At 44.0% G+C, this 12,183-nt stretch overlaps 1 protein-coding gene across 8 annotated transcripts in view; it reads right to left on the reverse strand.

Annotated features, from left to right (window-relative positions):
* The window catches only part of RAPGEF6 (Rap guanine nucleotide exchange factor 6), a 110,444-nt gene that overhangs the window by 41,457 nt on the left and 56,804 nt on the right, over positions 1–12,183 (reverse strand). For all 8 annotated transcript variants that reach the window (XM_050312547.1, XM_050312552.1, XM_050312545.1 and 5 more), the window contains one exon: positions 68–199. In XM_050312547.1, the coding sequence (XP_050168504.1) occupies positions 68–199 (132 nt within the window). The remainder of the gene's footprint in view (positions 1–67; positions 200–12,183) is intronic.

Raw genomic sequence — 12,183 nt, forward strand, 5'->3', positions numbered from 1 at the left:
CCACTCTTCTTGTTCATGGAATATTTAACATCAAGGAAGGAAAAGCAGGAAACAAAAGCCATCTCACCTGATAAATATCAGACAGGCTGCTGCTCCCAGAGTCACTGGCAATGCTACATCCCGACTGGCTCGAGGGCACGTGTGTCACCTGAGGATGAGGATTGTCGGTGAGGTGCATCTTGGTAAGGTCAGCTGGGAGCTGCAAATGAAAAGGATTTGGGTTAAGGCAGGAAAAAGAAAGGAAAACAAGACGTGTGAGTCTGATTTGAAGACACAGTTATTTAAATCACTTCTGTTACGTGTTTGTATTTGAATTGTTGAATTATTGAATCAAACTCAAACTGAATCTGAATCGGTAACTCGATGTACATTTTGAGAAAAAAGCTAATTTAGACTAAGATTGCCCAATATTTCATATAACTGATGGAAAATGATGCACCTTTCTACAGAACAAAGGTCTGGGCTCTTTATAGCTAATATCCCCAAAAAGATAAACATATGATGCTGGCCAAACAGCCTGCAGCATTTAACATTAGCTGATGTTAATATGCAATATGAAGCAGGATTCCTCTTTATAAATTCAATTCATGCACCTTAGTTCAAGAATAACACCAATATAGAATAAAAAGTAATGTAATCTAAACAAAAGGTTTGGTCTTGTTAGACCAGAGGGCTTTGAATTTTACGAAAATGAGTACACAGAAAGAATGTGATGCATTTTTGGTACAGCTATACATAACAGCACCTCCATTCTGTAAGTCTATCTGTAAGTGAACACACGTATGCAGATATGTAAATTCTAGTGCTTGACTCAAGTCCACAATCACGGTTCTTTCTACTGGCACCTCTGCCAGGCACGAGGCAGGAATGGTCACACTGCCCTCCCTAAAGCACAGTAGGTAAGGCACCCACGTTTCACCACGGTGCTGGGGGAGGTTGTTCCTCTGGCTTTCCCCACGTGCTGTTCCAGGGCAGGGCTCAGAGTGGGTGCCAGAGGGTGACACTGCTGCCCTGCTCCTGCAGCTCACGCTCAGCTCCTCTGCAGCAGCGCAGCGCTCCGAGCCAGGGCAGCGCTTCCCTTCCCAGGGAGAGCATCCAGCAGCACTGTGGGACTGCTGGCAGGGCTGCTGGCAAAGACACTGCAAGTCAGTGGAACTGAAAAATCCAGGAGTTTCAGGAAATTACAGAACAAATCAGCCCTTACAGATTGATTACCCCAGCATTGCTGCAAACTCCTCAGCCTGTCCTCATCTTTATAACCTCCCTACTCCAACAACCAGCTCCAACTTCAGCTTCCCTCTTTCCATCCATGAGCAATTCCCATGCTGACTGTGATAATACAGACACAAGGAAATCTAACTTAAGCTCCCTGCTATCCAGATTCTCAAATTTCCAAAACTCCTCCAAGACCACAGCGAGCAGGACCAGAAGAACCAAATCTATGGGATTTCCCAGAGCAAGGGCTTTAAAGGTGCCTGCTCTCAGTATACCAACAACTGGTTTTATTGAAGCCTGTTCTGGCTCAAAGACATCACCACACACACAGATACAAACTGCCACATACAGTTTATCTCCTCTAATTTAGTTTTGATTTTAAGGTTCTTGTGATGAACACTGTTTTCCACACCTAGACTGAGAAGAGGGGCTCTGTCTGGTCTAGTGGAAGGTGTTCCTGCCCATGACAGGGGCTTGGAAAGATATGAGCTTCAAGGTCTCTCCCAACACAAACCATTCTGATTCTGCAATTCTAATTAATGCTGGAACAGGACATGGCTCTCAAAATAAACTAGTTGTGTGTATATACTTTGTATGCCACTTTCACAAAAACACACTGAAGGCCAACTCAAAGCACCACCAGCCTTCCCAAAGGAGTATTTCTGACCAACTTCCTACTTCTATTCCCAACTGATCTTCATTCCCCCTGCCAGCACTCCCCTTCATTTCCATCACCTATAAAGCACATGGGCACGTACCACACTTCTGCTGGACCCTGCAATATATTCCTGTAAAGGACATTTAATGCAAGTTAGATGCAAGGAAACACCACAAAATCTCTTTAAATTTGAAAGAGAGAGATAAGGTTTATTTGAGACAAGTGACCTTTAAAGTACTGCTTGCCACTCTACTCATCTCCCAAAATAAATCACAGCTTCTGTCTTTTGTAAGTCATTTTTATTACCCAAACTGATTGTTCTTTCTCTCACTAAGCAGTAAGACACAGAGAGGATGTTCCTGTTCCAACATGACAGAGGGCACAGGAAGGACTTGCTGGATGTGGTAGGGAAGTTGCTGGAAGTGACATAAAATTGTCTTAGCTATTGATGATTATGACTTTTTTTTTTTTGTGGAACTTAGAAACTCTTGTTACAATCGCATCCATACCTTGAAAAGTCATGCACTGGGAAGCAAGTTCAAAATAGCAACGTTCCCCTATGCCCACCTCAGAGGCTCTGGGATGCAGATGTATGCATCTGCAATATCTTCTGGCTAGCTGTGTGCCCCAGCAGCCACAGACAGGAAAACCCCAAACATCCATGAAATTCTGATAAACACTCCAATAAACTACTTACTCGCCACTTTAAACCACAACAATTTCATTTTTTCCCAAGAAGGGATAATCTGGAATTGGAATATGAGTGCATCTGACATGCTGGCACAGCCTGTCCCTGCATCTGTGCCAGCACATCCTTGTGACTGACCTTTCCCAACAAAGGCATATTTAGGACCAAACCCCCCACTGAAATGCCACACTGCAGTTCAGAGCTGTACAAGAAAGAAAGTTAAGAAAACAGAAGTTCTGGTCGGTACAGCCACCTACAGCTCTGCCCTCCCACTGAGTCAGGAAAACACAGTCGGTGATCACACCAAAAAATCTTGGCTCAGCAAGGGAATTTTTGAAGAGATATTGCAAACTGCAATAGCAAAGAAGGGAGAGAAAAAACACTACACCCTTTGGAAGCTCATCCTGATGGCAGCATCAGCCTGTCTTGCCACACAAAGCCAGAAGCACCAGCAGCCTGGAGCCCTTTTTGTTAAAGGTGTGTGAAATTTGGGAATAGGGCACAGAGGGACACCCCACCCTGCTCGCCAGGACACAGCCAGGCCGGGTCACTCAGAGAGGGGAGAGAGGAGGAGAAGACATGGGAATGTAAAAGCCAGCTCTGAGTAACAATTAATAAAAAACTGCAGTAACAAAATACTGAACTTTCCCCACAGCAACCATGAAAACACCACAAGATGAAGACTCCAGAGGTCCACCAGGAGCTTGGCTTTTGCCAGTGATTTCATGGGTGCAGCCACCCAGCACCAAAGCACTCCTGCTGCCAAACCAGGGAAACCCCAAAACCTCTGCAAGCCCCAAACCTGCCCTTTCCTCTGTTACATAACACAGTGCAAAACCTCTCACACAGAACAAACCAAAACCAAACCATAAAGAGCAGTGAACTTCAACAGAAGTGCTTTTTGTCCTATCCAGACAGACAGAGCACTCAAGTCTGGCACATATTGTAGAAGACAAACTGCACCAACAGCCTGAATTTTCAGTTTGGATGGAGAGGCAGAGCCACAGTGGCAGATTTGGGAGCAGCCATAACGTGATGGTTTCTCCAGGAGACTGCTGAGGTTTCCCACAGCTCTCCAGTAAGAACTGTATCAAGTTTAATAGGATGAGTACAAGGCTGTGCACCAAGTCTCACGTCTGTAATTTTGAAAGGAATTGTGCTGTGAGCTCTGCTACACGGACAGCTCACAGGCCAGCAGAGCAAGGAGTGTCTGCAGTGACATTTACTGCCCACATAAACTCCATTTACTCTCAGCAGTGAAGCCACACAGAATACTTGGGAATTAAATTAAAGGCTAATTTCAGTATAACAGACTTTTTAAGATTGCACATGCCCTGTCCAACAGAGCAAATGACGTGACCTTTGATGAGATGACCACCCATCAGCTCCTCTGAGAAGGACACTAAAAATGACGGTCAGCCTGAGGACAGCTTTCCTTTCTGTGCTCCTCAGGAAGGGTTTGCTAAAAATAAAGGCTCTAGAAAGTCATTGCAGAGGTTAAATAGAGAGAAAGGCGACCACAGAAGTCATAAGTGAGGTTCTGTCACAGGACAGGACAGCTAAACAGACTTTTTTCTTTTTTATTCCCCACTTTTTTTGATGGAAAGGACTCATTAGAACCTCTTTTGACACAGGGACCGTGCCCTTCATCCTGCATTTCCACAGTGCTTAATTTTGGATTTGCTGGTATCTTTACCCTATGGAAAAGGAACATCTCTGTGTTTGTGCCACAAGTTTTGAAAATACCTATCAGTGTTTCCTGTTGCACTTTGGATGACCAAAAAACACAGGCTGAAAAGGCACAGACAACATGAATTTGCAAAATAGTCTTCACAGAGAGGCACAAGAGCTATGAGTTATCTTTTTCTACACGTGAAAGATGCTTCACCATTGTGTTTCACCATCCAGTAATTGGTATGTTTATTAAACATATTCAGAAACATCCAACAATGAGGGCAGTGGCCAAAGGACTCATCATCAGAAAACAAATTACTAAAGGAAGCACAACCTGCACAATTCTCCTGGTGTACAGTGCCCATTCCAGATTTAAATTAATGGAAAGAAAATGCCTAATAGGGAATCAAAAGGTTTGCCTCATTCTTTATTTGATGCTCCCTGATAGCAAAGCTTTTTGTCAGTTTTTCTAGGTCCCCATATGGACATTTACAACCAATCGATCCAGTCTGGACACGGGAGAAGCATCAGCCTGCGAGGGAACAGTCTGTCCTTTTCCAGGCTGTGTAAGCAAATTTTCTGTCCTTGGTTTTACAGATTGTCAGTAACCTTATACCTTATTTGCTTTTCTGAAGTTCCCTGAAACGCTGCCAGCAAGAATAATATTCAGAAACAAGGCGGGATTTATCCTGCGTGGAACGCCCGAGGCTGAGCACAGCCCTGTGCTGTGGGAGCACACCAATGGAACACCTTCCCCCTGGCCATCCACTGCTCCCACCAGCTCTCCCAGACAAACAGCCCCAAAGTTAGGGCACAGATATGGAGGATTTTGTTTACTGCTTGAGGTTTTCCATTAAGAGGTTTCCCCTGTTTTAAGCTGGAACCCATTAACACGTGCTCAGAGCAGCCACTGTGACGACACTGGGTAACCTCTGAGCTTTAGGAAACACTCTTGCTCAGCCTCCATCACACCCAAGTGCTTTAAGGACAGCAATTTTCCTTCCCCAGATGATACAGAAAGCCTGCACTGTAACAAACTGACAGCTGAAAAATAAAAGTATGCTTGCCTTCAGTCTTAAACCAAAGTGCCAAACACAAAGACCACCCGATCAAAGAGCTGAACAGGATCCTCCAAACCAGAAGCTCCCACCTCTCCCTTTCAGAGTCTACATCCTTCCAGGCCCTTCTTACGCCATTTTCTCTTTGACACCCTCAATTCAACACCTTTCACAGGCTTAATACTGAATTAGTTCTGCTTGAATTTCTCCCTTTTAATTCCCATTTGCACTTCCTGTCTTTGCATCCCCCCATCTTTTGGCAGCCCTGGGAGCTTTCCTCTTTCTGTTGCAATCTCATGGACACCTCCAACAACTCCGATTTCCCAAGAACCTACCACAGCTGGGAAAGCTCTGTCCGAGGAGCTGGAGTTTTTTTCTTGGCATCAGTAACTCATTTTAATCAACTCACATATCCTGACAGTAAATTAACAAGGAATCACCAAACCCACAAGTTCTCTCAAGTTATTCTGAAGAGTTTTCAGTAGCCTTTTTCACAAGGATTTGTATAAATTAACTCTGCTTTTGTTCACCTTTTACATATGAGCTACAGTTCTGTTCCAGTTTAAAATACACTTAGAGCTGTGTTAATGGGAGAGGAGGAAGTTGCTCCTCTGAGATAGAGAGGCCACTTAGGTGTCCGCAGAGAGGGTAAGATGAGCCCAGCCCAATTAACCATGCTGACATCAGTCCTCAGCTAACTTAATGCAAACAGAAACATTTCCTCCTTAAAGACCACAGATGGTCCACCAGTGGCACAAAAGCAGACTGATTCAGATTTCTAAAGCGCAGCAATGATGTTTGAGGGTGGGTTTTTTGCTGTTTTTAAAGCCCACTGATGGTTCAAGGTTTTTCCCCAAGAGGTTCAGACAAAATCCTGTAACCTCCAATAACACAAAGAAAAACGGTGCCTATCCAACTACACAAACTTCACGACATTATTTCTTTCAAACCATGTTTCAATTCATTACCTACAGTATCTACTCCAGTTGTTATCAGTGCTACAGATATGAATCTCAAAGAAATAAGGACCAAGCTGACACCACTCATGACAGCTCTGCAGTGCCTTGAAGGCTATCCTTGGAGCTTTCCTAAAATATCTCCAGGCTTACAGGAAAATAAAAAAAGTGCACACAACATAGAAAAAAAAAACCATCTAAAAGAATTAATAATCCCTAGGGGCTGTTCTGTGCCTCTGGCAGCCAAGAGCTTTTTGGTCTTCATGGCTCCTACAGCCCATAGATAATAAAATCCTCTCAAGTATTACGTTTCCTTAGTTACAACAAGGTGACATGAGGACAGAATTTCAACCTAAATTCTAGGGTTGCCTTAAACCACACATGTAATGCAATTTTAATTTGGTTTTCATATGTCTAAATTATAGATTACTACTATGCCTTGACTCACGATAATGTTAAGTGTCTGACACGCAAACATCTCGGCTTTGGAAAGAAGTGGGTCTGCAAACTCACCTGTGGAAACCTGCACCAGTATTGCTGGGAGCTCCATGATATTGGGAATATCCAGCATGTAAACACAGTTGATACAGACCAACTCTTCTCTGGTCCACTCAGAGAGTAACACTTTTAAAAATGCCAAGACTTGTGTTTTGTTATTTTGACTCTGAAACAGGACATGTTCAGAAATGTCATTTTCAGTGCCAGAGATCAAATTTTACTCTGTGTTCTCGCCACTGAAAATTAACACATGACAAGAGTAAAACGAGCCTTGCCTGAATAATTACAGTAGGAAACAAAGTGTGACAGGGGCTGGTGATGCTCTGAGTTCTGAGAGGAGCCCAGGAACTCTGGCAGCAGCCCCACGTTTGGGAACTCTCATCCCCAGCCAGTCCTGCAGGGCACATGGAACTCCACACCCACAGCGAGCTCCATCTCGCCTGAATAATTTATCAGCTCTTAGAGACACGGTTGGTAAAACACGGCGGTGATGACGAGCCCTCTTTACACATCCTCAGGCTGCTGCAGTGACATGCAGGTGACAATCAGCTCCGGGCACACACCGAGCAGGGCTGCCAGGCTGTGGGAGCACAGCGAGCACGCTGATGCTGCCAGCATCACCTCTGAGCCAGGAGCTGGGTGAGGACGCCCTCAGACCCTGCACATGCAACACAACAATCTCCAGTCTGCGTTCTCTCTCTGTATTCATCAAGAAATGCATTCGAGGAAGCGAGAGGGGCAAAACAGGGCGGTCCCCACTCAGGCTGTGGCTGTGAGGAGAATTGTAACAGAGCAGGTTTAAACCAAACAAAGTCTAGGAGGAAATAAATGAACAGATACAGTATTTATTTCCATAATAAGAGCCAATTTCCCATAAAAACAATACTTCAGGAAAAGGCCTTTTCTACTGAAAAGTGGTACAATGGGTACTTGCCTTTAACTTCAACATATCATACACTAGACTATAAGAAATTCCACATTTTCTAGAGTAAATGCCCACACGGCTCATACTGGACCAGTTTGATCTTAATAAACTCTCAAGCAAGAAGTGTGGTTAAGAAGTTTTATGGAAGGTATCCTGCAAGCTGTCAGAGAAAAGAGAGTTGAAACTTTTATCTAAGTGTAAGAAAACCCATCATTTGTCAGTCCAAGCCTTCACTCTCCAAGTGCTCAGGGATCACAGTGCTGAGGATCCAAGAGTTTTTGCTCCTACAAATAACGTGGAGAATCAAGGTAATCCTTCTGAGCAGGGGATGGAGGGGAACAGATCAGAAAACACAGGATAGGAGAGACCATAAATACTCTGAGGAACTGGCTGAAACTCCAAAAACTCAACAAAGGGCTAAACCATGCAACCCAAAGTTCACAGGAGGGAAGAGAAACATCAGGAGCCAGGAGAGGAGCTCAGGGGGGCAAATTCCCCCTGTGTGATGACAGGGTGCTCCACAAGGCTGAAAGCTGGGCTGGAGGCTACAGGCATGAATGGAGAGAGACTGGAGGGAGATGCAAGGTCAAGGAGAAGGAAAAGGCATCATCAAACCTGACAGAAAAAAAAGAAGGCAAAGGCTCCGTTGCTCTATTTGCACTGAAAACATTTAGAATTCATACTAGCAGGGCCACTTTCCATGTAAGTACGTTAGCAAAGACAAGGATGACATCGAATCCAATCAAGGACACACTATCAAAGCTCTGTTTTTCTTCTAAGGAGCTGAAAATAAACCTTTAATTGCATGAAGGTTGCAACTCAAGATCCTGGAGATCAAACTGATGCCCTTTGGAACCAGAAGATGAGGTTACACTGATTTCAGTTATGGATAACCAGAACTTGCATCACGTCCCTCTGAGACAACACCACAAATAGGAAAGGGACTGAAAAATGACTCCAAATCTTCTGCACTAACCCAAACACAAACTTTTACAGAGCAAATGTATCTTGTTATTATGCTTCCCATTATTAGATTTTATCTAAACAGCAGAAAGAGAAGAGCACAGAAGCCTAGAGAAAATAAATTACTGTCTACTGCCGTAAGATAAGTTTAACATGCACCTGGGATCTTGAATGAAACTGTTTTCCTTCAGGAAAAAACATTTTATAAGCTTAAATGTTAATTCAAAAACTCTTATTTTCTATAAAAAGCACATTATCTCAAAAAGCATCCCTTTTAAATATCCTCTGTAGAAACATTATCCAGTCATTCTGTACTTTCCCCATCAGACCCTCCTGCCTCGCAAACAGGGTAACTGTGGATACATTCTAGGCTTGGAAAATTGTTAGGATGTGCATAACATTTCTATTACAGAAGAACCATATACATCTAAATCATTAAGTTTAGAGCTCTCTTTCATAATGACTTCACAGTGCAGAGTAAAGAGCCCAATACCACAAAGTGCATCACAGACAATTTAACAGAGAAAGTTATGATCAGAATTACAAAGATGATCAGAACCTTGCTGAGATACTCATGAATTATTTAATTTTTTTTTGCTTTAAACCACTGCACTGGTACCACAGGAGTTTAGTTTAATGTCAGTTGAATGTCTCTCATCCTCACAAACACAATCAGCCTATGGAAGCAGATCTCCACAAACCCGATGCAAAGTCCTCCACCTTCCCTCGTCCTCCTCCAGAGTCACAGTGGCTCGACAGCTGGCACTGCTTTGATCACTGTTCACCACACTCCTCGCTGCTTGTCATCCTCACCACGTTCCCTTACGGATGCCTGCATCTATTTATCTCATCTTCCACAGTCTATCACTCCAGAAAGGACACAGTCCCCGGGGCAGAGACCACCCCTCAGGATGTGCAGTTCTGCCCCTGCACTGGTTCCTCCAGACACGACTGACAGGGAACAGCCATCATCTCCCTGCCAAGGAGACGCTGGTCTCTCCCAGACACATTTCCAGGTATCAGCACAGTTCTGAGAAATACATTGACCTCCACAAGAGCCTGCACGGGGCTGAGAGGGCACTGCAGAAATTCACCACGCTCACAGCTCTCTCCTCAGTTTATCCTCCTTTGGGCACCTCCTGATGCAGGAAAATAGATTGCACTGATCACTTTACACAAGTCAACCCTGGCCTTTTACTTTCAGAGGCCAAAAGCCACGGGGTCTCTGGGGGATGAGGGGTGGGTGCAGCACCAACCACTGTGTGCTGTGCAAACTGGTGTGGACACCCCTTGTGCTTGGAGAACATCTTCGAGGTGCCCACGGAGCTCCTGAAGCTTCTCCTCCTCCACAGCCACACCAATTAACCTCCCCAGGCTAAGGTTAACCTTCAGAAGTGTTCTCCTTCATGTACCTTCATGAAAACTTACCTTTATGATTAGTCATAAGAAATATGACTTCATCTTGCTCTGATTCAATACATGGATCATCACACTGTCATATCCAGAACAGCTGTAATTACCACTGAGTCAAGAGCCCATTTTCAGACTATTGGCCTAAGCCAGTTTAAAAGCAACTAATTAAACCAATTCTGGGACAGATCTACATAAAACTAAGCTCTAGTTTCAAAATAGTATCACAAAATACTTGACGTTTTCAAGTTTAAAGTTATAAACTTGCACATTTAAAATTCTGACATCACCTATTTTGCTGTATTATGTATTTGCTGTATTATGTATTATTATAGAAATATGTCATAGAAACAGATTTTAGCACAAAATTTAGTTAAAACCAAAATGGAACAAACTCAGATCTAATGCAGCTCATCAGTGTGTTTAATCCTATGCACACTTCTCTTCAGTCACAGAACACCATGAACAGATCTCTTTAAAAGTTGGGAGTTGCAAGAATTTTGGGGTGCTTTGTGGGGTTTTTCGGAAGGAAATAAAGATGCTTTACCCTTTGTGGGTTTAAAGGTAAAAAACTTTTAGCTGTGGATTGGAATGCAAAACCAGTTAATGAGTTGTCATCAGCCATCAAAAAAAAAAAAAGGAAAGAAACCTAAACCTCCCCCTCCCCAACATTCTCTACCATTTTGTTTATGATTAGTAAGTGAGCGGTTAAATGGCTTGGCTGGCAGGGAGCAATCTGCTGGGATTGTCCACAGAGCTGACACAGGGGTCAAAACCCTTTTTTATATTATTTCACCCCTGTCAAGCTCTCATTCAAGCACATGGTTTCTTTTTTGTGGTTTCTCACTTCAGCCCAAACTCTGTGGAAAGAGCAATCCCAGCTGAAGTACCAAGGTGACTAAGCATTCCTTAAGCAGTATTACAACATCCAAACCTCCTTAATAGGGGCAGTGCAGGTAAGCCAAGCTTAAGTAAACTCAGCCTTTCATAATTAATGTCTGCAGAGTAGGAAGGGGAAAAAAGAGAGCCATGGATGATGCTACAGAGGCCAGGACTTGCCAGCAGGAACTCGGAGGTGAGGAGCCGCAATGACCTGCCTGAGGACACGGAGCCCACCCCCCCTCCGAGACCACGAGCACCTGCAGCTCCACTTCATCTACAGCGGGGTGGACTGAGCACTGAAACACCCGAAATGCAGCCACCCCAACACCCACGAATGTGCACGCTGGGTTTGGCAGCCACACAGGGAAACCCCAAACCCAGCCCCACTTTCACCCCACACGCTGCGAGCTTCCGTTCACGTTTCATCAGGCATCACACCAGACAGGGAAAACCATCCTGGACAGGGCTCCCACATGCCCAGCTGGCTTCTCCCTGTGCCCTTGCACACCGGCACGGCACTGAGACTCCAAACTTTTTGGGACCAAAGTCAAGAGCAGATCTCCTGCTCCAAAGTCAGTGCCGCATCTCGCACTGCCAGAGCACGAGGATTTTGCCCACTGCCCCCAAACCCTGACAGCTTCCACGTGCCAGAAAGTTGCCCAGTCTTTATGCTAGCCTTTAGATATAAAATGATAAATAATAATAATAAAAAATTAATATACGCCTGGCCTCAGGTTTGTAAGGTAATTCCCGTGTCTTAGGTGACTACTTGGGATTAGCCTTACTACAACGCCAGTAAGTCATCTGAGCATACCACACAGTGAAAGTCTGATAAACAGTGTATTTTTTAATTTCTTTAAAGGCTTTTATCTCAAAAGGTGGGTTTGCTCGAACGTTCCAGCTTTCATTAGCTCCTTTAAAAGAAACACCCTTCCCTCCCCAGTTTCACAGGAATACTGCATTCCCAGACACACAGAATAATTTGGGTCCTTTAAAGCTAATTGTAATTACATAGTTCAGCTAAATAATTAACCAATTCCACGCTGCTGCACAAAGGAAACAAGCAGTACAGCTTCACACAGCTTGGAAATTAGAACATCAGTGGGTTTGGATACCAACATTTTCAAGTTAGCAAAATATGCCAGCAGTTATAAAAATGTTGCACTTCAGTAATACTCGCCTCACATTTCTAGGCTGAAAAGCAAGCTTTACACATCTCATGAGCAAACAGCATTTTTTATACTTGCTGTGAATTT

Source organism: Myiozetetes cayanensis, unplaced genomic scaffold, assembly GCF_022539395.1.
Source record: "Myiozetetes cayanensis isolate MyiCay16 unplaced genomic scaffold, myiCay2020 scf17, whole genome shotgun sequence".
In the NCBI taxonomy this organism is placed as follows: Eukaryota; Metazoa; Chordata; class Aves; order Passeriformes; family Tyrannidae; genus Myiozetetes; species Myiozetetes cayanensis.